This window comes from Sinohyriopsis cumingii, chromosome 16 (assembly GCF_028554795.1).
Source record: "Sinohyriopsis cumingii isolate HCF-2022 chromosome 16, ASM2855479v2, whole genome shotgun sequence".
Classification (NCBI taxonomy): Eukaryota; Metazoa; Mollusca; class Bivalvia; order Unionida; family Unionidae; genus Sinohyriopsis; species Sinohyriopsis cumingii.
This window is the reverse complement of record NC_142976.1, coordinates 52,933,742-52,961,671: the sequence shown is the minus strand read 5'-3', so window position 1 is coordinate 52,961,671 and position 27,930 is coordinate 52,933,742. Positions and strand designations below refer to the sequence as shown.

General features: G+C 35.2%; 1 protein-coding gene across 1 annotated transcript; it reads left to right on the top strand.

Annotated features, from left to right (window-relative positions):
• Window positions 1-27,646, top strand: LOC149780415 (nose resistant to fluoxetine protein 6-like). The gene is made up of 15 exons (XM_089937336.1): window positions 1-466; window positions 2,943-3,136; window positions 3,877-3,964; window positions 6,174-6,273; window positions 7,414-7,661; window positions 8,560-8,727; window positions 10,657-10,753; window positions 12,465-12,563; window positions 13,496-13,661; window positions 15,864-15,943; window positions 16,377-16,499; window positions 17,196-17,304; window positions 21,233-21,419; window positions 24,617-24,759; window positions 27,108-27,646. The coding sequence occupies exons 1-15, from the start codon at window positions 133-135 to the stop codon at window positions 27,228-27,230; spliced, it is 2,259 nt and encodes a 752-aa protein (XP_089793462.1). The 5' UTR covers window positions 1-132; the 3' UTR covers window positions 27,231-27,646.
• The last annotated feature ends 284 nt before the right edge of the window (window positions 27,647-27,930 follow it).

The window sequence follows — 27,930 nt, the reverse complement described above, 5'->3', positions numbered from 1 at the left end:
TTGCAAAACCATGACTCACACTTGGCGGTCGGCAATAATAGAAGCCAGACCTGGTTAAAAAGACCGCGTGTAACGCACAAATTTGCTATACTCACATTCGGGAAGAAAGACTGAATACCTTAATTTTGAATAATGATTCTCCAAATAAGGCCGACACTTTTATTGTTTTTAGGACTCCTATGTCCGACGTACTGTCATGATACTCTTATTACGGAAGACTTCAGTAAACTTCACAAGGAATTCCGGAAGCTACAACATACACTCGAGTCCATAGTAACGGATGGTTCTCCTTTGGCTGAGATAATTGCATTTCCTGCTACGATAGCCGTACGTAAACTTGCCAGCCTTAAGGCAGACGATTTCAGAGTGGGCGAATCACCTGGTTACAATGTGAGTGACACTTGTCTTAACCACACAGAACTTTTGATTGACGCTTTGTTGAGAAGAGAACAATGGGCCATTCGATGTAAGTAGTTGTAAGCAAGTAGACTTAGTCTAATTTCAACCTACCATTACATCAAATTATTTTCACAGCCCCTTCACGACATTCTTTCAGATTAAGATAACAGAGACCCCCCCCCCCCCAGCCACTAATACACTTTCGACCTAAAAAGAACAACGATAATAAATCAATACTAACAGACGATTGGGAGCACAGCGGTTTTTTTGGATTATACTCGTCTCGTATATCTTTCTGTGGATTGTATGTGCAGTTGTAATTAATAATACAATATGCATACAACAAATACATTTTACCGTTGCAAACAAGTTTGCAATGTAAGTAAAACAAAATAACAATCGACTCTTCCTACATCTATCTATCTATCTATCTATCTATGTATTTTGTACAATTCTACTTTACTTAATACAAGTTTCTAGCTTTGTTCAATGGGAAAACTACTTCAACAACCATATCCACTGGCACCATCATCATCAGCAGCACTAACAAAGAACAAGAACATCAGTTGCATCTCCTTCTTTCTACTACTCTGTTTCAGTCATCGCGTATTAATTCAACTTTTGAAATACGATTTATACATCCATTAATTCTGTTATTATTAATACAGTTGCATATTAGAGCAACTGCTACTACTACAACTATCGCTACAACCACAACATTTCATGCAAAATAGCTTTAATATATCAGGTAATGCTATTTGATATTTGAACTACACATATTGAAAACTTGTTCTCATCTGCTTGGTTTTGGTCGCTATTTATGTGTGTGATTTGGATTTTTAACGTAGCTTTAACAATATTTCAGTCATATCGCTACGATGTCTGCAGTGTGGCAGTTTATGGTTATATCTGGCACATGGGCATCATACCACAGACATGTAGGATGATGTCCCACCCAGTAAAATTATCCTGACACCAGGCCGACCAGTCCTAACACTAACCTCTTAATGCTGAGCGGCAGCTGTTAGTATCATTTTTGTAAGTTTTTGGTATAACTCGGCCCCGGGGATTGAACCCACGACCTCCCACATCCAAGGCAAACTCTCTAACCACTAAGCCACCGGAGCTGTGGTCAAATATGTAGTTCAGCAATAAAACTGAAACAGTTAAAAAATATATATTATACATACGATCCGTGTAATTTTGGATTTATGTATTTTAATTTATGTCATTTCAACGCATAAAAGATGATACAGCGCAGGAGCAGCTTGTTTAATTTTATTGTCAGGAGGCAGATTAAAGCGTTTGACGCCTGCTGGGCGGGTTGGACTTGCAGTTTGTAGTTACGAGAGCTTCACGTAAACTACAGAGGGTTCCCTTGAGCCGTACTCGGGAACAATTTGTTGGTCTCGAGTGTCGCATGTTAATTAATGTTTTCTTTGCACACAACATGCGATCAAGGTTCTTGAACTGGATACAATATTCATATTATACTTTTCGTCCTAAAATTAAGAATCTTCTTCGAGAACAGCCAAGTACACCGTTCCCATGTCGAGAACACGCACCACTTTTGAGGAGGAAATAGGCAAAAAAGTTGAAGGAATATGCCAAAACGTTGCTCTGTCATGTTTTTGGTTTTTAAAAACCCGAAATCAGCTGAAGTTGTTAATGTGAGCACATTCAGTAATAATCGAGAACATATGACAACTTGTTTTTTAATGGGGGAAAATGCCAGAATAGGTCGACAAAAATTCTGGATTTGAATGCAAAAGGAAGTAACTAATTATATCTCAGTGGGTCACTCATCCACTCCCACCTCCAAAACAAATTAATTAAATGATTGCTGAGAAGAATACCTTATTCCTTGGCACGATGAGATGCTGATTTAATGAAATTGGTAAATAGTAATTGCATTATAGTAAGACCACGTGGACTTCAAAATGACTCCATGTTTGTGCTTCTGTACCTGAACTAAATTTCTTTGCTGTTGTTCTTGTTAATAGAAAGTCTGCACCATTTATTTCTCTATTTATTCTTCTTACGCATTGTTAAGGAGAAAGGTTACTGATGACGAGATCAGATATATGAATAAAATCGCATTACTTTGCTAGGTGCACTGCGCAATTTAACTACAAAAGACTTATTTGCTTTTATGAGTTTAGACGTAAAGACCTTTAGTTATCTTTGGATATGTATCTTCTTAGTGAGCGACTTTGTTTAGGATGAACTGTTTTGTAGTTTAAAGTCCATGAGATGATGATATTAAGCGAATGGGCGATTTATATTGTTTGATAACGGAATAACATGCTAAAGACTGGGAGCTGTGGAGCTTAGCGTACATTTGTGTGTAGATTTTTTATGTCAGAATGTCTTAGAAAAGGAATTGATTGCTAAATAGTAAGAGAGATTGAGCATTTAATATTGATGTGTTTGTCACATTGTTTGAGAAATGATGAATGGATTAAATGATAAATATAATTTAGAACTCCTTATTATTAGATATACTTATCTGAAATGGTTTTAATCTCTATTTTTCTCACCAGTTATTGATTCCCTAGGAAAGCTGGAGAGTGATATACTTGATGGAAACTTGGCTTGGCCCGGTTCATACGATGAATGCATAAATACACAGGCTGTTCTGTACGTAGATCCATCCACAAAATCTGGGCCGAGCTATCCCTATAGGGGTCAATACTGCATGGTATCCATACCTCTTTCGAACTCACAAGGTGCTACGGTCAGTAAATTATCATAACAATTTCATAAACCTTCAGCATATTTGTTTGGTTTTAGATTTTTGTATCGGACTCTTTTGTTGATTATCTCCATAATAACCATCGTCACTACCAACACCACACTCGTCGTCTTCTTGATCATCATTGATGACAATAATAATCACGACAGCAAAAACAACGACAGATGTGCCACTGTTATCACCGTTACTACTACTTACCCTACTGTTACATGAATTACTCAACCGATCACCTCTCGGATAACAAATTGAAATAAAAATAAATTACATGACATGATCAGTTTGAAGACCATACTAACTCACTTGGGACCTAAATATTTGTCCAGGATTTAGATACTCCCACTTTATAGATACACCAGTTTAGGGAAGTTTCTATATTATTATTATTATTATTATTATTATTAACATAATAGTCTTTTTCATCATCGGCATCATCATTGTCATTGAAATCGTAACCATAATTACTGTAATGGTTGCTGTTGATTTTTTTTGAAAAGATGTTTGTGATTGTATACAAAAGATACTTCTGCATCTTTGTCTTTCAGAGAGAGAGAGAGAGAGAGGGAGAGAGAAAGAGAATCAAATCAATGATCGAAAATTCACTGTCGCTGAAATAATAATGTATATAAGGTTTGATTCAAAAGGATCTCCGTAGGTACACATATATATTTTGCTTTCAGACTTCGCGAGTACTGTTTTGATAGAAATTATTTTTGATATTGCAGTTATTAGCTAGTACCCCTGCCTTGTCGGTTGGTATATGTCTGCCAGAAACATGTAATGACGATGATGCTGCTGCTCTTGTTAGAACAGGTAATAATATCACGAGATACCTTGAACTGACGTATTTTAAAACTAAATTTTCAATTTAGCTCTTATTTGATTAAATAACATTTTTATCTGTTCTTTATTCGTGGATTGAGATCGGAGCCCAACGGTTTCATTGGATGGATTATCGAATGAGTTCAGAGTCAATTGATTTCCTGAGATGGAAATTTGTATTCTTGGTTTTGAACGAAATATACGAAATTTTGTACCTGACAATACCTAGTGCATTCATAATTGCCATTCATATAACACCCATTATGCATACAGTGGTTATACATAATTTTGAAGTTTATGTTAAGATCATGGGAGCGTGTTCGTGCCCAGGAGAGCTTTCCAAAGGTGAAATTATTCGGTCATATTTGACAAAATTAACCACCTATGCAAACAAATAACCTCGCTACGATAAAAAAAAATAATAATAAAAAAAACATATAGAAAAACCAACAGAGAAGCAAAACAATGAAAACCCGTACAGAAATAACACACAAGAATGAGAGATCTTTTATGTAATTGAAATAGATAATTTGAACTAAATGAGAGCCACATGGAACGCGTTGGGCAGTTATCATGAAGTTAGAAAGACAAATATTAAGAGGAGCAATTTGTTCAGAACTATGTAACACACACACACACACACACACACACACACACACACACATATATATATATATATATATATATATATATATATATATATATATATATATATAGAGAGAGAGAGAGAGAGAGAGAGAGAGAGAGAGAGAGAACGAGTGCTTCAGTAATGTCACCATTGTTTATTGAGTTTATCAAATCATCTATCAATGGATGCCGACATGTTTTACAGACTGTTAAGAAAGAAAAGGAATGAATGATATAGTTCGTAATTAGAGCGATCAATAGTTTTACGACCGTCATGTACGGAGTCCAACTTCGTCTGGTTTGAGTGCTAGGAGACTGAAGTTAATTCCGCCATATATTTATATATATAAATAGGTAGTTTTAAGAGTGTAGGTCATTATCCATCAGTCCCGGTAGATTTATTTCGATTCAAAATTCGAAAGATATTTTAACATTAAATATTTGGATATGAATCGCAGAAGTAGATAATAGAGGATTTAGAAACAGAAACAAAGAAACTATATACGTGTTACTAGTATCATGAAGATCGGTCAATGTTTTATGACGGAGATAAAGTGGATTGGGATATTTTCATTTGGAGATAAAGTGGATTGGGATATTTCCATTTGGAGATAAAGTGGATTGGGATATTTCCATTTTGTTCTCAGTGTTGACATTTCTATCATGATTCTAGATCACTTAAAGATTTTCGATTAAGAAATTAATTTCGATAAGCATTTTCACAGAACACTCGTAATATTGATTTCTTTTGTAAAAAATATAAAATTTTTATAAGTAACTACAGTATTCCCAGTCTTATAATCGACTAAGTTTGTATGCTTCCACTATTGCAAGGAATTTGTAGTTTTTCCGACATGTTTTAACGGAGAATACCAGCTTGCAAGCAGTAGGTCGATACCAAGTTAGGATGGAAAGGTCGCAAGTCCAGGAAAAAAGTCCATAACGTCGTATTTGGTGAAAGATCAGTAAGCAAGTTATACGTGTGAATAATTCTTAGATCTCGAAGGTTTTCCTTGTAATACTTAAAGGGTAGTAGCCACCCGCATCACTAAGTTTTAGCTTCAAATAAATGAGAAGAAAAAAAAAACAGGAAAGGGAATTGGCATGTTGTACATACAATGAAAGCATTATAGTTCTGGGACAGTATTTATATAAGTTTTGATATAAGTAATCGTACATTGGGTACATATTTAGACGTTGACAGAATCAGCAACATATAGTGCAGTAACAACCGGCCTTTTATAGTTACATTTTTGAGTTCCACGCTGTAAGCAGGCTATAGGTTAAAATAATTCATAGAAAAACAAAATTTAAAAGTTTTTGCTGCGCGAATCCGATCTCTTCATGTAGGATTTCTCGAATACTGTACGTAAACTTCACGCTATAAATGTTGTTATTTTATCCACAAATTTAAGATTAATATGTGATTTTCCATGTTAAATGTCTTATTTTTCGGCTACGCGTTTACATTAACTTCTTTGTTAAATAAGGAACCGTCTATTGTTGGCCTAAGCTACGATGCAATCAGAAGTTCCAGACATAAAAACCTGACTTTTTCATTTTTGTCTTTAAGTTCTTAGCCTGTTACCTTTGAATGGCACTGCAAACATAAATCCTATTGTCCAATGTCAGGAACGAGATAGAGAGTTTGATGGTCGAGCCACAGCTGTGAGGTGAGTACATATTTACTATTTAAGGGTCAAAATTAAAATGTTATGTGTTGTATAGTCTACATATGAGTTATGACTGGTCATTTAGATGGGGCATTGTTTCTAACAATATCAAACAAGATGCGAGAAGAGAACGCAAAGTTAATCATCCTCTTGGTGTTACAAAATGCAGACTGATTCCCTTCAGCTTGTGATTTAAGTTTTACAGCTGATCAATGAGGTGTCAATCTTTCTTTACCTGTCAAAACTGTATGAGACTGACGTAAAGAAGTAATCTGGTGTAAGGTTGAAAATTACCATGATGTTCACAGCCTACTACTACAAAATGTTAAATGCTTATGTTTTCTGTTTTATAATGTTAGCTATGACCATACGATTTTGCACAGTGCTCGGCATAAAAATAAGTGTTTAATTTTTTTGTAATGAACTTCAAAGAATAATACATATGAATATATATATACACACACACACACACACACACACACACATATATATATATATATATATATATATATATATATATATATATATATATATATATATAACACCAAAATTTACAGAATACATGCTATCAATAAGGCATATCTATAATGTCGGTCACTCTTGTAAACTTATGTGACCGATGAAATTATTATACAAGTGAGGGAAGTGACCTAATTTATTTTTGCAAGTTAGATAACACTTTATCAGTATGGTCAAGCATACGTATTTTACAAAATCAAAACAACTTTAGAACTGCTCACGAATATGCTCACTAGCACGAATATGCTCACAAATACGAATATGCTCACTTGGACTGGTAGGTTACCAAAAACGTGTGATATTAATGTTAAGATATATTTCGGGACGTGCTATATGATAGAAACAGAGCATTCACTATAAATTAATAATGATCGGCATATTTTTCTTGGTACTTTACGAAATAAAGTGTTCTACAAAAAGAGACGCGTCTTATTTCTAAAGACATATTAGATGTTTATTGTATTACCATATGTGAGTTTAATTATATGTTTAACATATAGGCTGTACTAAATATGCTTAATTTTTGTTGTATTATACTTTTCCTATCTATGTTGCTTTTTCTGCATAGATATTTTGAAATAGAAAAATATATTTTCTCAATAAAAATTTCGTTTATTCCAGCGTTATTGCAGCAATCATCGCGGCCATCATTGTAGTGGGAACTGCATATGACGTCATAACTAGGTTGATTGTAAACTTTGCTGCCGAGACCAAGATGGCGCAGTTCAGTGAATCTCTTCCAATCACACAAGACACTCATATGAATGGTGCGGTTTACGAGAATGGAGGCGTCCACGATAGGACTCCTCTCCTCTCTAAAACAAAATCTGTTGAAAAACATACTCATGCAGAGCGACACGCCGACAAAGGTAATATATTGCGTCAGCTTATTCACCCGATAGCTGTCTGATATGATTCGTTGGTTTGGTTTTCGTAAAATTATTGCCAGTCTCATCATGTCTGTGTCTCATCTTCCAATCGTCTACATAAACTTAGCACAAAACCCTTTTCATTAAATTAGATTTACATTTCAGTTGGGTATCAGTTATTTGAATAGAAAGACTTCAAGTCGCCCCTCTTTTTCTTTTACACAGGTATATTCTATTAATAAAAGGGGTTAATTTTACATTCGGATTTTCCATCACAATTCAGAGGATTTTGCTTCGATAGGGATATTCCATTAGCATCTAAATCCTTTTGATATATTATACCGATACTGTTTAAGCAATTACAGATGTTCAGTGGACAGGACCTAATCAATATGTTCATTATCCTGCCAGCTGAACGTCCACTAAAGGTGATATATGGAAGACGTTCCACTGAAAGTGATATATGGAAGTCGTTCTACTGAGAAAATTTAAGTTTCTTTGCATCGATGACTATTCTTTTTTTCTTCTAAATACATTTTTCTTCAGCTATATTGTATGTAAAGTAATAAAAGTTGTATCAGCGATTCCTTGAATCATTTATTATTACACAAATAAGTTGGAATGCAGTTGCAGCTTTGGAATATCTGGTCTGAGTAGAGACTCCGTACGAATCTAAAAGATTGAACATTACTGCACCGACGATAATTTTGAACAAAGACATCAAAGGTTTCATAAATAATTTTACGGGTCGGTTAAACTGATATATTTATTATAGCGTTTTCTGCTAAAGGATGTTTTTATACATGTAAGTTTAACGAAGACCAAAATCAGATGATTTTGCAATATTATAATACTGTTAAGATGGTGCAATTAATGATAGTATTTCTATTTTGTACAGGTAACGTTGTGCAGATACTGTTAGCTTTCTCCATGTACAGTAATGCCATAAAAATCCTCAGCACAAATCAGGCAGCCGGGAGTCTGACTGCTGTGAATGGGATCCGCTGTCTTAGCATGTTTTGGGTCATCCTAGGTCACACATACGCTTTCGGATATAGATCTGTTTGTGAGTATTTTGTTTTATATATATATATATATATATATATATATATATATATATATATATATATATATATATATATATATATATATATATATATATTTTTTTTTTTTTTTCTTTCTTTTTTTCTTCTCTCTCTTCTTTCTTTCTTTTTCTTTCTTCATTTTTTCCCCAGGTAAATATTGTCATAAAGTGCATATTATCACCCTTGGAATGATATGAACGTAATTACTATTATCATGAAGTGCACTTTCCAACCAATCGATCGCAGCGAGACCAAATTAGTATAATCATCAATGGACATTGTCAAGAAATGAAGCTTTAAGCCATATATGTCCAGTTTCAGATACACCATAGCCGTTATAAGCGCAATGAAGGCAAGATAAATAATATATTATCTATACTGAGTTATAGTCTGAGAGCAAAAGGGTCCATTTACTCGGTACAAGCATGATGAGTTATAGTCTGATAGCAGAAGGGTCCATTTACTCGGTACAAGCATGATGAGTTATAGTCTGATAGCAGAAGGGTCCATTTAGTCGGTACAAGCATGATGAGTTATAGTCTGATAGCAGAAGGGTCCATTTAGTCGGTACAAGCATGATGAGTTATAGTCTGATAGCAGAAGGGTCCATTTAGTCGGTACAAGCATGATGAGTTATAGTCTGATAGCAGAAGGGTCCATTTAGTCGGTACAAGCATGATGAGTTATAGTCTGATAGCAGAAGGGTCCATTTAGTCGGTACAAGCATGATGAGTTATAGTCTGATAGCAGAAGGGTCCATTTAGTCGGTACAAGCATGATGAGTTATAGTCTGATAGCAGAAGGGTCCATTTAGTCGGTACAAGCATGATGAGTTATAGTCTGATAGCAGAAGGGTCCATTTACTCGGTACAAGCATGATGAGTTATAGTCTGATAGCAGAAGGGTCCATTTAGTCGGTACAAGCATGATGAGTTATAGTCTGATAGCAGAAGGGTCCATTTAGTCGGTACAAGCATGATGAGTTATAGTCTGATAGCAGAAGGGTCCATTTAGTCGGTACAAGCATGATGAGTTATAGTCTGATAGCAGAAGGGTCCATTTACTCGGTACAAGCATGATGAGTTATAGTCTGATAGCAGAAGGGTCCATTTAGTCGGTACAAGCATGATGAGTTATAGTCTGATAGCAGAAGGGTCCATTTAGTCGGTACAAGCATGATGAGTTATAGTCTGATAGCAGAAGGGTCCATTTAGTCGGTACAAGCATGATGAGTTATAGTCTGATAGCAGAAGGGTCCATTTAGTCGGTACAAGCATGATGAGTTATAGTCTGATAGCAGAAGGGTCCATTTAGTCGGTACAAGCATGATGAGTTATAGTCTGATAGCAGAAGGGTCCATTTACTCGGTACAAGCACGATGCCCTTAACTGAGAAATAGCTTGATTCTTTCATCTAATCAGACTCCATATCAAGTTATACATCTGAACACGTTCTTCTACACAAAGAGATACAAATACACTGAAAAAGACGAATGTATGGGGATAAGAGTACAACATTATATTGATAACAAGGCAGTTATCGCCACAGTTTTCCTTGTAATTATATTGTCCTTACTTTTACTGGTAGATTTGCCATATTCAGAACGCATCGGCCAATGTCAAATCCGTGTAAATAATTGTTTGTAGATAACGTTACTCTTAAACTTAATAATAAATGTCAAACGTAATCATTTTTCAAGTAATTACAAACACCTTTGAATCCCCAAGTAGACTCAGGAGCCGTTAAGATTAAACTGTATTAAAGAGACATGACAAATCAATCATAAATACTATTTTACCTGATACTGTATATGAAATGAAACCAGAAATACAATTAACCAGAAATACATTTAACCATAAATATAATTAAATATAAAAGCATCAACCTGAAACTAGTTTTTCGTTTTTCAGCTAACATGGGATCGTTCTTTCCGACGATGTTGAATAGATTTACATTCCAGGCCATCGATAACGCCACTGTTTCCGTAGATTCCTTCTTTCTTCTAAGGTATGTTCTTCCTTTAGAACATTTAAATTAATCTTATTTCAATATTACCTGAGATACATTATAATGTAACGATCTTATTTCAATATTACCTGAGATACTTTGTAATGTACCGATCTTATTTCAATATTACCTGAGATACATTGTAATGTAACGATCTTATTTCAATATTACCTGAGATACATTGTAATGTAACGATCTTATTTCAATATTACCTGAGATAAATTATAATGTAACGATCTTATTTCAATATTACCTGAGATACATTGTAATGATACTATTTCAATATTACCTGAGATAAATTGTAATGTAACGATCTTATTTCAATATTACCTGAGATACATTGTAATGTAACGATCTTATTTCAATATTACCTGAGATACATTGTAATGATACTATTTCAATATTACCTGAGATACATTGTAATGATACTATTTCAATATTACCTGAGATAAATTGTAATGTAACGATCTTATTTCAATATTAACTGAGATACATTGTAATGTAACGATCTTATTTCAATATTACCTGAGATACATTGTAATGTAACAATCTTATTTCAATATTACCTGAGATACATTGTAATGTAACGATCTTATTTCAATATTACCTGAGATAAATTGTAATGTAACGATCTTATTTCAGTATTACCTGAGATACATTGTAATGATACTATTTCAATATTACCTGAGATAAATTGTAATGTAACGATACTACCAATGCTAATAATAGTTTAAAAGTTATCTGTGTTGCACTCACATAGAATATTTGTATGTTGCTCTTAATGAATAATTACCTTTTCAGAACTCAGATTCAGGTGTGTAAATTTCACAGGTTCACCGTTCATGTTCTTTTAGCACTAAGTAACAATTTTTCTTTATTTTTTGCACGATATCTGTTCATATGGGTTTAGTTATCCATGTCTGAGTACAAATTTAATAGAAAAAATAAATACGAACAAAACATTTATAGATGAATGCCTCATATTGTTGTATTTGAAGAAAGATTAAAAAAATGCTATCTAACAGGTTTTATACATGGCAGACAATGTAAGGCAGGGAATAATGCGGGGATGTGAATGGCATTCCCCATTTCCTTGTTAAATAAATGTAGTCCTCGAAATAAAGCAAGAATGATATACTTGCCTTTCATAATATTAGTGGCGAATTTATCAACTTCCACTTCGTGATACGAAATGTTTGGATGCCAACTCGATTATTTAATTGTATCAGGATATGCTACGGGATAAAATCTAGGACGTTCGTATATAATGTATTGTATATGATAAATATTAGCGTCTCTTTTAAAATCTTTTACTTTATTCTTTCAACATTTTCTTCTAGATGACTTTTGTACATTTACTTTGGGTCATAATCACTTATCTCTTATCTGAGAAACGTTTATATTTAAATTAATTCGGAATGGTTCATCTTCTGAAAGGGTTTCAAAAATTTAATTTGATAATATTATTGCTTAATATTTACTCAAGTTTATATAATCAGGAACATGCTGATATGCATATTAACCCTATCCATCCATGAACGAATGAATACCAATATTTTATTTGGGGTCAATTTTAATAAGAATATTGTTTTATTTTAAAATGATATATTATATTTAGGGGGACAAACATATACCCATATTGTATAGTGTTACTATTCACTTCAGTTACGAGTATTTCATACTTATTTACGACATGACCTGTATGTTACAGCGGACTTCTTCTCTCCTTTCTGACCTTTCGTGAGTTGAAAAAAGCTGGTGGAACCAAAGCATTCAGTTGGGGAATGTTTTATTTTCATCGTTTCTGGAGGTAATTTTTTTCTTCTTTTTTCTGGTCAGCTTTTTCAAATAAATATAGCTTAATGCCTAATAAAATGATAAGGTTATTTCAACTGTCGCACTTTAATACACTGACACGCACTGCAATAACAGCAATATCGATACACTGAATCGTACGGTCATATTGCAACAACATCTTCGTTTTAGAATTCAAAACTGTACTTCGGTATATATGTACTATTGTCAATGTTCAATATTAGACTTCGTTGCCCATGCAATAATATTAACCACTTGCCTTTTATCTAAGGAATGACCATATAAATACTATGTATTTTTACACATAGTGGTGGAAATAATAATAATAATAATAATAATAACTAAGATCAATTAATTATCATGTAAGTTACGATGCCAGCTATGTTACTAATGATTACGAGGCATGATGCTATCACACATTGTATTACCGTTACTAATATCCACATATCGATTTACCCTTGAATTGCATACTTTTTTGTGCATGGAAATAGGTATAAAAACAGAATACTTGCATATATACATAATGCTAAATACTAAACTTTGTATGTGGAAAAAAAAACATTTTACTTTGTGCAAAAAATAGTCAGCTAGAATGACTAGAACGACAGAAATGTGATGGATACTGATAACTCCACCAAAGAACACTCACTGCTCCATGATTTAGTAGAAAAGTATCTCTACAATTCGGCTTTGAATGAATGACGTAGTAGGAATCAGTGAATCATAAACGTACATAGATCATGACACACAAATGAACGAAGTTCAGTAGACTTATGCCATTTGGCATTCATAAATCAGAATATCACAGACGAATTTATATTTGTGAGATACGAATGTGCAAAGGGACTTTTACAGTTCTTTGCCTTGACACATCATATTTGAGATACATTTATTTGCCATAAACACGATGTTTTTATCTGTCAACAGACTGACGCCGCCGTATATGTTGCTAATGATGGTATATGTCCCGACATTGAAATACTGGAGTGATGGACCATTTTGGCCAAAGGATGGTTTTGAAGTTGATTACTGCAAAGATTCATGGTGGACAAACTTACTGTACATCAACAATTTCGTCAATACAGATAAAATGGTATGACTCTTTATTTACGTATTATGTTATAGAATGACACGAGTCTTCAAATGTTATTCTTCTATAACAATCCACCCCAACAGCTCACGAGTACCAACATAATGATATGAGTATCCCAATGACCCGCGTATACAGGAATGTCAGGAAGAACTTCTTGGTACGATTTGCAGACAATCCACGGGCAACATTCATCAGGAACATTTCCAATATTGAATGCAGACACCACCACATTGCTCACTGTCAAAGTCAAGATTATTTACAGATGTACAGAACACTTTAATAACATCCCCTATAAACAGGCACTTATCCTCCTGTGGGCAATTGCTCGACTGCCCGGTGTGGAAATCAATCATCCCCTATAAACAGGCACTTCCTGTGGGCAATTGCTCGACTGCCCCGTGTGGAAATCAATCAGTCATTTACTGATCACACAGTGTTGACTGAAACTGTAAAATAAATATATCTTCTGTCAAATGGCAAAGCACTTGGAGTAGAGGCTATACAGACAGAAGTCAACAAATCTGGAGGATCGCACATACCACAGAAACTGGAGTAACTCTGCCAGTCAATGTGGACTCAGGGAACAATGCCCCGGGAATACAAAGATGCATTCGTCTTTGTACAAACCGTTTGATTCAGTCGGTAGTCGAGACCCCTGACAGATCATGGCGCAATTTGGCTGCCCATAGAAATTCATTGTGATGGCTCGGCAATTTAATGATGGTATAATTGCTCGTGTTGTGGATGGCGGCGCGGCATCTGACCCTTTCCCAGTCACTAGTGGAGTCAAGCAAGGGTGTATGTCGGTCCCAAGCCTCTTTAGTAGTATAAAGTTCTCTTCCATGCTTACTGATGCCTTCCGTGACTATGACACTAGTATATTCATATATGTACGTGACTGATAACATCATTGACTGGAAGAGTTCAGTCAGTTTCCGTGCTATGTGAGATCCTCCAGCTTCGTTGGCTTCTGATGATCTTCAAGTACATTTATCTCAAATGAAACTGCGCCATTGTTATAAAACTTTAATTTAAAAAAAATCAACAGATATGTTGATATTTATTTTTTCAAATAAAGACAATCACTAATTCAGTCAGTATAACGCAAAATCATGAAATGTATGAAATCTAATGAATATTTTTAATCTGTTGCTCGGCAAATAATACGGAGCATGAACTATCATTCAACTCGTGAAATAAATTTTGTTTCAAAATTGGTACTAGTGTAAGATGTTATAGTTCATAACGAGACATCCAAATATGTCAGTGTGGTGAACAACTTTCTTTTCCAATTTAAGAAATATGCGTGTGTCCCTATGATTATTATTCAAAATATACTGTTTATGTAGGACTAATTCATTTTCCTCTCTTCTTTCCCTTTTTGTTCTTTTTTTGTTTCTTTCTTTGTTTCTTTCTTTCTTTCTTCTTGGGGCCTGGAGTGGTCGAGTGGTCTTAAGCGCTCTCCGTTACAGATCACTGGCATCTCACTTCTGTCTGCGTGGGTTCGAGTCTCGGATTCGGCCAATATGGATATGTGAGAAGGCTTGCCAGTAGCTTCTCCAGGGTCGGTGGTTCTTTACGGGGATTTCCCGGGTTCTTCCTCCACCATTAATACTGGCCGCCATGTATATCCTATCGTGTGCTGAACAATGGCGTTAAACCCTACATCAACAACAACAATCTTTCTTTCTTTCTTTCTTTCTTTCTTTCTTTCTTTCTACTTTTTCTTGCTCACAATTCTACAGTTCCTCACTACATCTATGTTCACCAAATCAATTTGAGCAATACATGAATTAACAAAACAAAATGTACTTTCCATTTTCGTAAGAAAACCGAAATTAATCTGAGAAAAAACCCACAATTGTATCAATCATATGTAGGAAATTAATTGGACCAAATTCACTGTCATAAATGCTTAAAAAGGTTTGGAACATCGTTTTATCGATATAGGAGTTAACCACAATATGTCAAAACAAGAAACGAAGGATCCATCGCAGTCGAGGATTGCCCTTCAACACATATACTTAAACGGGTTACTTTAGTTTGACAGATGGAAGGAAATATTTCGATCGTGAAGTATAAAACATTTTTATGGTACTCGTGGTATAGCCTCCCGTGATAATAAAATGGAGCCATTTAATCGTAAAATTGTTCAGTATATCTACTCAGAAATTGCAAATATCGTCTACATTGTATTTTCAGTGTATGGGTTGGAGCTGGTATTTGGCAAACGATATGCAATTCTTCATAGTGAGTCCTATAATTCTGATAGCACTGTATATGTAAGTATCTTTTTACATTTGCGATTTTCACATGTATACCTTTGATTCCCGCTCAGAAATGAGAAGGAAAAAGCAGATAGATGTCAATTAATGTATTTTTGGATGTTTTGAATTTAATAATTATAAGAACAGTGTTACAACATATTTATGGAGCATAGCAGAATAGAATATAACAATTATGAGTGACAGTTAAGGTGGTAATAATGAAATCTTTAACTTTATCAATAATTGTTTTAAATTATACATATTTTGAGATAAAATGATGATATTATATGAATATAGATATTTGAAACCGATACTCAAATGGTTGTAACAGTATATTCATCCTTTCTACTTGGCTTGTTAACTATTTCACCAATATATTGATTCCATTTATCGACATTTGATTAATATGAATAAGTACATACATATATACAAATTTTCTTACTGGTAGATCACCGATTATTGGCGGTATTGTGTCCAGCACATTTTTGGTTGCCACTTTCATAACATCTGGAGTTATTGCATCTGTTAACAACGTAGATGCAAACATCATTACTCAAGGAGGAACTACCGGGTATTCATCATCACGATCATCGACATTAACATTATTTAGCTATTGTCATCATAAGCGCACATGTCATGACCATACATATTTTTATCAGCAATGCAAAATATTTTAAAAGTAGATACAATTTCCGCATTATACATGCCATTGATTGTTATTTTTATATATAAAGACTGCAGAATTCGAAACCGTTCCAAAATAAATGAAGGCTTGAGAGGCTTGTAAGCGATGTCAAATTTGGGAAATTCTCTGTATATGTTTGACATTATTTATGTATATCGTAGTTTTCGTTATGGAAGATGATTATTTTGTCTCTTGAGCAATTTGTTCATATTTCAAGTTTACATTTTACTTGGTGCATTATTGAAATGTAATGTATACTTGCACTGCTGATAAATAACTTTTTGAGATATTTCTTGGATTATTCTTATATAGTGCATACAATTGTTTAAATGTACTTTACAATTTATTGTTTATAAGCCATAACGCTCTTTAATATCAAATCCTTAATCATGCCAATTGATGCTTATCGAGCAGAATCACAAGAAACTGATTGGCAATGAAATCTTTTTCATCCAACGATCGGAATAAAGAGTATCATATATTTTATAAAACTCATTAGGGGAAATTTCAATAGACTGATTCACTTGCCTGCATGGGTTGTAGTTCTATTATCATACATATCATGAGTTTCGTATCATTCAGGTTTATGCAGCTTTACATTAAACCGTACTGCCGGATTGGACCGTATATTGTTGGTATTCTTACTGGGTATATCTTATTTAAAACAGATTGCAAAGTCAGACTTGCCAGGGTAAGTAATTATATCTTTAGAATGATTTTCATATGAACAAATTCATAGACAGTTCCTCAAAGAATACAATGTACTAACTGAATGGACGATACGGATATTAATGTTAAGGATACGCAACCAGATCATCGTTATGTGATATTGCTCTTGTAATTTAATTATGTACATAATTATGATATGCATCCATTTACACACATGTACATACTACTAATTTTGCTTGATTATCAAATGATACACTTACAACTTTAAACAGTAACTCAAAACTTTATAATAAGCAAAAATATGGAAATTACTATCTGGACAAATATAAGAAATCTTTCAAAGAAATTACTATCCAAATAGTAATTCATCGCTTATTTCAAGCGTTTGATAAAAAAAATTGTAGATAATTTGCATACTCTTTTTGAAGCTTATTATCCGCTCTACGTGCAACTTTAAAAAGAGAATTAAAAAATGGTGATCAACAAAATGGAAAGCAAAAGATGGACAGACATAAGCAACCTTTACGAAACAATTACAATAGAAATAACAATCAATCTCTCATTCCAAACGCTTCATGAATAAATTACTGTAACAGTAACAATCTGTCATATTTGAAACGCTTTATAAAAATGTAATATAGAAACATTAATTGATCTCTCTTTTAACTTTTTTAAAATAAATAAAAACAAATTATGCAGACGCCAACAGAGTTGTCCGTTTAAATGAATCAAACCCACATTTAGATAGTTTGCATACTGTTTAGTTATTACTGGAAGATAACAGTTAAATACGCTTACACGTCGATGATTTTCTCTACGAGTTCTTTTTAAGTTTTGAGTTTTTAAGTTTTTTGAGTTTTGACCGCTCCTTTGGCCTAGTGATTAGAGCGTCCGCCCCGGGAGTTCGTGGGTTAGAAGCCCGGCCGAGTCATACCAAAGACTTCTAAAATGGTAATAACAGCTGCCTCACTATGCGCTCAGCATTAAGAGTTTAGTGTTAGGAATGGTCGGCCTGGTGTCAGGATAGTGTGACTGGGTGGGGCATCATTCTACATGTCTGCAGTATGATGCCCCAGTGCTAGACATCACTTTAAACCGCCACACTGCAGACATCGTAGCGTTATGACTGGACAATTGTTAAAGCTACGTTAAAAATCTAAATCATACACACACACACACACACACTTTTTAAGTTATACTTAGATGAATTGTGCCATGCGTACTTTTAATTACGTTACACATGCGTGATCTGTTCCATTAATGCTTTTTGATTGCATTACACATAAACGATTTATTCCATGAGTACATTTAAATTAAGCGTTCACCTTAGTATATACACACCAAAAGACACCTCAAATGATATGTATCATCAATCTCATGAGTTTCATATACTATACAACATTTTTCACTTCGATTATATTTCTTCTGTTAGCTAATTGTCAGTTTACAAATTATGAGAAGACACTTCAAGGATTGTCAAAGTTAAAGTGTGATTATGTGTACCGAAGACTTTCAGATGACCCTCAAAATATAAATATTTTTTGAAATGTTTATAAAGGAATACTGCCAAGAGTTTGTTCCAGTCTGATAGAAAAGCTTATTTGACTAAAATTGAATTAGACTTGGACCGATTTAGAGAAAAATGAAAATTCAATCTTCACCCAGTCCAAACCTGTTTAAAGAGTATTTCAAGAGTCTATCTTAAATTAGTACTATTATTTTATTAACATTCAAAAATTAACTTCCCATATGTACAGAAGAATTTCATTATTAATCAACAGTTAACTATCTGTATATAAGTGAGGTTATTGTAAGTTCACCGTAAACACCGACGTCTAAAAATGATTTCAATTTCACGAATAGATTTAAAGTGTTCGCTTTACAAGGACATAAAACTAATGAAAACGCACACCTATATTGCATAATTCAAAACAAAATTTTGAAAAAACGTTTTTTGTGTGGAATATAGTGTAGGTTGTCAAAGTGCATTAACGCATAATGATTGCATATAAAGCCTTATCAGTGAGTACTTGTGGAGGCTTAGAGACGGTTTCTTTGCGATAGCAATAAAGACGGTATTAAAGACCAATGCCGCAGGTTATCACAGATTGCACCATTTTTCTAATTTAACTAAAACTTTGAAAGAAAGAAACGATTTATTAAAAAAAAAAACATCGCACCTAAATCATTCTTTGAAATAATCAAGACGTTAGGTTTAAACGACGTTCAAATATTAAGGTTCGAATTAACAGGTGCAACTTATCAATTCAGTCAACGAAGTTGCTGTAATTCCGATCTTTTTCCGCAATGCTTCAAGATTATTGATGTGGTACGTTCGACAAATTCCATTAGAGACTAAACATATAATACGTGCCGCACATCTTGTTTCGAGAGGGAATGAAGTCAGGTAAAAACGCGTTTTTTAAAAGCAGATTCGAAAAGAAAACGCCTCCACTAGATACAAATCAGACTCGCAAGAATATTGCTGAATAGCTTGGTCGATAGAACAAACACTGAAAGGCGAACATGGCACGAGGACAATCGACATTGCGTCGTGTTAGCCACTCATACTTACAACGTTCAAGTCATCAAATGAAAGCCATCGTTAGGCTGAAATTGGTTCACCCACTGATGTCGCCGATCAACGTCAGATTAATTCGAACACGTATGAACAATGGCTGATTTCACACAGTTCGAGAAAGAAATTGCATAGTTCGTTGTGCGATGAAGCGTCGATAGTTTCTCTTTCTAATGGAATCTAAGGACGTTTATGACCAATATCTTGCAAGATTCAGTATTATTCAACTAATGTGACATATACGGCCTCCTGCACGTAGCGGTGACATTGGGGTTTTATTTATCCACATCATTATTTTCTGCAGGCTACATTCTGTATATCGTCTCGTCTTTATGGTCCATCTTTTCCAAAAACTTTATTTTTATCAAGATTAATAGTCATGATTCCATTTATTATTATTATTTAGTATTGCAAATTAATCTCGAGTTTTGTCACCCACATTTTTGCCTCCAATTAAAACTAAATCATCAACAAATAGCAACACCATATAAAAGGAATTTCACTAACTCTGTGCATAATATCTCCCTTAGGATGTAATGTTGTTTAAACAAATTGGTGATGAAAGTTCACCCTGTGTCGTAATACTTGAAATATAAAAAGACATTACAAGTCTTCCAATGTATCCATCCATGATTTAACTATACTGTGTATATTAAACAAACAATGTAAATTAAAAACAACATAAGTACTTTTAATTTTATATATATATATATATATATATATATATATATATATATATATATATATATATATACATATCGTATGAAATCAGTCATTTCCTCAATCGAAACGGCTTTAGTTTCGTTTCTAGTTATTAGTACTGTTCCTAGTAACTGATACGTTAATTTTGCTTACATTTTATTGCAACCTTTCCTGACGGCCTATGCTTTCATTTATGTTACATAGCAATGCTGTGTAGGGGATAACGCACGCCCTTTGAGCAATAGCAACGCTGCGTAGGGCATTACGCACGCCCTTTGAGCAATAGCAATGTTGCGTAGGGCATTACGCACGCCCTTTGAGCAATAGCAATGCTGCGTAGGGCATTACGCACGCCCTTTGAGAGACTAATACTCTTGTTTAACACATCATGCACCACTACACAAAGGTTAGTTTTTAATCTTCGATCAACATAACCTGTGCCGACATACAGGCCCTATTAATATTACCATTACGTGTTTATTCTTGCTAATTTGCCTTCAAATTTCACCTAATATACTATTTTGTATCGCACTCAGAGATTAAGGTGACAGGTCAGTTTGACAGGCCAATCAAAATTGTACACTTGATACTAAATGAATCAACACCTCCTTGGCGTTATAGCAGTAAAGCATATAAAATAACATCTGACTGGTCTATATATTAATTTCAGATACAAAATCTGGTCGGCTGGCTGATAGCTACTGGTGTAGCGCTGGCGGTTTTATACGGTTTGTATAACCCTAACAACGATAACCCGCTCAGCACTGGAGTCTCCGCTCTTTATCTTTCCCTGGCAAGGACGGCATGGGGTGTAGCTTTGGCATGGGTTATCTTCGCATGTGCAACCGGAAATGGGGGTAATTCGTTCATATTTCAAAATTACTGACTAAACAAGGCTGTTTATTCATTTCTACATATATGATACGTGACATTAATATATGATGTCACTATTACACTACACTTTCATGTACTAATATATTGACTCTGAATCATAATTTTATGACATTTCTACCAAAATCGGGAGTACTTTCTTTAGGATGTCAATAATAAATAACCAATCTATTATAAACAGTGATTTTAAATTGAATGAATATAATGAACATTGGATGCAAAACTAGTTTAATAAATACGCAAACACTAACTGAGATGAATGTGTAAAATAATGCTATTATCCTCAAACATTCGTTGACCAAACTCAGAATAACCTACGTTTTGTTGACGAGCAATGAAACAACGAAGCCGGAGCTTACAGTTACTGCAAATGAATGAACCGAACTTTTGGCTAATCTTTATACACAACGCAGATAACTTATTTGCTTTAATTTTAAACTTCTCCATAGACATATTACTATAAAACAGATTTAGAAAAAGAATGATTAAAGTGTTGATAATCAATTCACTTTTTCTAAGGAGAAACCGAATAAATGGAGCACTTATCACTTTTCAGTTACTAAACACTTGTGGAAATTATTTGTTAAATAAATACAAGCTTTCCATCCAAATTTTGCAGGTACACGAACATATGTCTTTACTGGAAAATAAACTTTGATGTTCTTATTAAGGTCCTGTTTTTGTAAAAATATGTTATATAACAGATCATGCTGTACAAATCACAAATCTCACATATTATAAAAATTGTTTTATTATATAAAAGCACTATAAAATTAGGTCGCCAAAGTGAATAGCAGAAGTGAATATCGTTTGACAACAGTGAACGTTATGATCATCGTTTGGTATATGACTTTATAAGATGTGTTTCCGTAAATGTTTGTATTTTCCCCCACTTTTTACATTCAATATGCGGTTAGGCAACACAACAAGGTTACTGTTTTCTATATAAGACACCTTGGAGACTATGCATGTGTGTCCTTGTGTACCATACATTTTGAATGTTTGTCTGAGTGCATATGTGAGTTCCATTAGAAGGCATTCGTAACGTACTGGAAGCACTGCAATTGATGCCTCATACACCAGATCGAGCAGTCACTCATGGGAGCTTGTAAAATCACAAACGTATGGTCAATCAAGAAGGAGAAAAAATGAAAGAAAGAAGAACATTGAGCTCTAATATAAATGTAGTGTCCATCTGTTCGTCTCTGAATCGCAGTCAAGGTCATCACCAGGCTACTGCTGAACAGACTCACAGAGCACCTTGATCATGGCCTACTGCAAGAAAGTCAGTGTGGCTTCAGAAAGGAGAGAGGCACCATCGGCATGATCCTATCTGCCAGGTAGATGCAAAAATGTATCTTGAACAAAATGTCCAGCTGTACACCACCTTCGTGGACCTGACTAATACATTCGACACTGTCAGCCAAGAAGGCCTTTGATAGATCATTGCCAAATGTGGATGTCCAGAGGTCTTCATTGAAATAATGAGGCATTTTCATGTTGACATTCTTGCCAGAGTCTTGGACCACGGGAACTTCTCCTAACCCTTTGCAGTTACGAATGGTGTGATCAAAGGATGCGTCTTAGCCCTCACGCTCTTCAGCCTCATGTTCTCCGCAATATTGATGGATACTTTCAAGGAGAGTGAGTAGGTCTCTGATACCGTCTGGATGGGAAGATATTCAACCTGAGGAGGCTTCAAACCAAAACCAAAGTCGAAGTTGAGAACATTCGTGACCTCCTGTTTGCCGATGACTGTACCCTCAACTCTAGTACGGAGGCAGGCATGGAACAGAGCATGGGCCTTTTTTTTTTACACAGCTTGCACCTACTTCGGACTTACCATTTCTACCAGCAAGACCGAGGTTCTGCATCAGCATTTCCTGGAGAATATTACCTGGCACATCCATCACTGTCAATGGCCAAAAGCTCAAAAATGTAGATAGTTTCACATACCATGGCAACACTCTTTCACAGGCAGTCCACATAGTCAATAAGATCAACACCAGAAATGACAAACGAGCAGAGCATTTGGCAGACTCCACTCAAATGTCTGGGATAGGAGAGGCATCAAGCTTGCCACCAAACTCAAAGGCTACGCAGCGGTTGTTCCCTCCACCCACCTGTATGCTTGCTAGACCTTGAGCGTGTACAACCGCCATGTTAAAAAACTGAACCACTTCCATATGAGCTTCCTGAGAAAACTACTGAAAATCAGATGGCAGGACAAGATACCGAGCACAGAGGTGCTCACTTAGGCCGGCATGACAAGCATACACACCATGCTGTGCAAGACACAACTCCGTTGGGCTTTCTATGTTGTCCGCATGCCGGTAGAACGCCTACCTAAGAATGTCTTCTATGAATAGCTACAACAATGCAAGAGATCTCACGGTGGTCACAAAAAGAGGTACAAGGACAACATGACAGCTGGGAGAGTGTCGCTGCTGATCGATTTCCTTGGCGTAGTCAAGTCAGTGCGGGTGCGGCAGTCTTTGAGCAGAAACGTGACCTGCGCTAATCCTGGAACTGCAGTTCCGCAACTTCCAGTCAGAAATATCTACATCCATGTACCCGCTGCAACAGATTCTTCCGAGCCCTGATCGGACTAATCAGCCATCTCCGCACCCCCCCCCAGTGAATCGATGACATTCAATGGTCCTCATCGACACCGATGGACGAACATCATCAGCATCATCACCATTTAGCTTGGTATAGCAATGGTCATTGGGTCGATTGTCTTGACATATGTCTTTGGAAAAGTTCATACTAAAATTGTTTTGCAAAACTATGTTCTAAATTATTGTAGAATCGATATGGAGACGGCTACAGCACTGTATAAATTACTAAGGATAGCAACAACTGAATTCCAAATGCAGATGTTTTCTTATACTACACATTTTGTCTTAATTAAATATTCTCAACCAAAGAAATTGGAGTATTACGATTTACTAGTGTAGTTTAAAATACACGAACGCGATTGATTCTTGAAACGTTAAATGCTCATACAACTTTGTACATGTTGGTTGTTTAAATAATATTGTAAACCTGCTTTGTAGACGAAATATTACTGTAAAGCACCATAGGAGCCTCGAAGCTTCCCAGAAATTTAATATAAAAGTAAAGGCTCAAATTAAAAACGTGTTTTGTAATCTTTTTTCAGGTTTTATCAACACCCTGCTATCATGGAATGTGTATGTACCACTCGGCAGGTTGACCTATTGCGCATATCTCATTCATCCAATTGTGATGTTTTTGTACTACGGTAGTCTACGTAACACCATTGTTTTCAACGATTTAGAAATAGTAAGTACCACGTAATGGAATCATCGGATGTTATTTTTTCTCAGTTATCTAAAATAATTTCTCCTGTCTTCATTGATGTCTATTCATTTCTTATAAACATATATGAATCTAATTTTAATAGTCTCAAACTGACAGTTTTCCGCCACTTTGAAATACGCTGCAGACTTCCATTACTTCTGGTTGCATAGCGAGCCGGTTATGTCCACCTTGATTGATTTCCTTCAATCTTGTTATCTTCTTGTTAGGGCATGAGCACATCGCTGATTGGGGTGGGGTGGCTGGGGCATGAGCACATCGCGGATTGGGTGGGGTCGCTGGGGCATGAAAGCTGGGTTATAGGTGCGGTTACTTTTTTGCGTAAGTTCTATCACTGATTTAAACGAATTATAAATCTATCAAATTAAAGATGTGCCATTCAAAATGTAAATTTCTCTCAGATAATCGTGCATTTTTAAATACAACGTGGAATCAATATTTTAGGTCACCATCTCTGTTTCATATATTTGTGGGCACGAGTAATGGCAAAATGCATTACCTTGCTTTTTGCAAATAGGAATGCAGCGGTGTTAATGAATTTAGCAGAGCGTTCGTTTTCACTTGGTTTGAGAGTTGGCTCCCATGTACTCGAACCACTTTTTGACCTTATTCCTTCCTTTAATTGAGATGAATTAAAAGCATAGTCAAATGGAAGAGCGTTTCTGCGTGAAGACTGAGATGAATGCAGTTAATAGCGGCTCTGATTCCTGTCCAGCTTCGGTGGTATTACAACCCTCTAAATTGCACGGCGGTATGGTTGTCATTTTAAATAGATACCTTCCCGATATTTTGAAGCTTGGGGGAATGGTGGGAATGGTGGGAAAAGTCAAATTATCCACATGGGTAGATACTGTCCATACATTGGTCCTCGCATCATCTGCTCTGCACCACATTCAAAAAAAATTTCAACTCAATCATAAAATCACATTTGTATGCATATTAGTAGAAATATTTAATTTTATTTACTCGATACCTCGACACTAAAGTTGAATGACATTTCAGATGTCCTGTCAGCGCGCTTGTCCATTCCGCAATAGGTGGACAAGTTTCAAGTCTGGGACATAAAGAAAGTCGTCATCACACCTTCAGAAGAAAAATTATTAATAAAAGCAGACAAAAAGCATTAAGCTAAAACTAGTATTCCCTTTAGGTGCCATCAACCACATTATTTTTAACTGGAGTAGATCATACATTATGCTGCATTCAAAAGAGTCCATGTTAAGTAACAACAAACGATCAACACAGAATACAAAATGGCTCATTCAGAATTAACAAGCCAAATAGAAGCCTTTTCACACTGACAAAATTGTTCGTTTTCGTGCAAAATACTGATGTAACCTACCTACGGATATGTTCATAATTTATACCAGTTTCACTGAGACAAAAATGTTGGGTCATCATCTGATTCGATTTGCAGATGATTGCAAGGATAAGTACATGAATACTTAAGAGCCTTGCTATTGCCCAAATGGAATGAGTATACTGTTTTATTCTGTGAATGCACGCAAAAGATAATGTTGCTAGGTATTACTGCTTCTTAATGAGTAAAAGCAGACTGCTTTCATCTTCAAGGTCGTTTTCACTATGAAATCAGAGAAACGCATTAAGGACAAAGTGTGTTATTTACGTTTTCCGTTAAGTAAAGGAAGTTCGTTTTAAATATGTCAGTAAATGTGTGTGTGTGTGTGTGTGTGTGTATGTGTGTGTGTGCGTGTGCGCTGTTAGTTGCTGATATATTACCGACATAAGCTTCCAAGCGTATATAAAAGTTTCCATGGTTCATGCACTGACTTTGTGATGTGATGAGATTGATAACGTAGCTTTAAAAATTTTTCAGTCATATTGCTACGATGTCTGCAGTGTGGCAGTTTATAGTGATGTCTAGCACTGGGCCATCATGCCGCAGACATGTAGCATGATGTCCCACCCAGTTACATTGTAATGACACCAGTCCAACCAGTCCTAACACTTAATTCCTAATGCTGAACGCCAAACGACGCAGCTGTTAGTACCATTTTTATAAGTCTTTGGTATGACTCGGTCGGGGATCTAACATCACGACCTCCCACATCCAAGGCGGACGCTCTAACCACTAGACCACCGGATCGGTGCACAGACTTTGATACCGATGTTAATATATACGTATTTTCTATGCATGCTTGCTGCCTGTTTAAAGATACTGTAGTTTCTTTGTTACTGGCCAGTATATTTTTACCAGACAGATTTGTTTGTCTTGATCGCATTTCCAAATCAGACGAACTAAAATAGAGAACAATGAGTTATAATAATTGTCTTTTATATTCCTTTTTCAGTCCTACCTGTTTGTAGGTCACCTAGTATTCGCGTACGCTGCAGCCTTTATCCTGTCCTTGGCATTTGAATCTCCGATGATGGGGTTGGAGAAGGTCCTTTTTAAACGAGACAGAAGAAGCTAGTAACAGTTTCCTACCATTTAGAGCGATTTGCAAATTTATAAGCAAATTTCAATACTTCATTCTTGGATGATGAGACAGTTATGTCAGGGACACGCTCTCTAGTCGATAAGCATTATAACATTTTTCTGTCAGGCACAATCGAGACAACAGAGAACGTTTCTCCGAGGCATCAATAAAATGTGAAAATGGCCCTCATACGTTGTCTTTTTACGGAATAAAAAGGTCTTTCAGTTTTTGTGTACTGAAACATTCCACGAATTGTTTGTACCTGTTTCGTGTCTGGTATTATTAAAACTTTAAATATGTTTTGTGAGTCACAGTTTTGACTTTATTCATGTGCATTTTTCATATTAACATATTTTCTATCATAGAAAGTCGTCATTAAAAAGATTTGCTTAAACAAAGATTCTATTTCAGGTGCGTTTTGTGTTCTTATGTCCTAATTAAAAGTCGAATTCTCTCTGCAAAATAAAGGTCAAACTAAAAATTCGACAGAAACATTTGCAAGACACTTGCAGCTAAATATTATGACTCTTGCATCCAGACATGTTCAAAAATTTGATCCGGAACATTAGAAAAGAATGTAGGTTACAAATTACGACCATTTATTTGTTTAGAGTATGGGCAAAATAAATTAAATGAAATAAGTTAAATCCTTACAACCTGTGTTAAAATTAGGACATATTTTATTCGTTGTCAG

Bases quoted from the DNA above. Each gene is read 5' to 3' on its own strand.
- LOC149780415 (XM_089937336.1), top strand. From the start codon at position 133: ATGATTCTCCAAATAAGGCCGACACTTTTATTGTTTTTAGGACTCCTA. The intron at 10,754-12,464 runs GTATGTTCTTCC...TGTATGTTACAG, and splicing joins GATTCCTTCTTTCTTCTAAG to CGGACTTCTTCTCTCCTTTC. The intron at 13,662-15,863 runs GTATGACTCTTT...TTGTATTTTCAG, and splicing joins TCGTCAATACAGATAAAATG to TGTATGGGTTGGAGCTGGTA.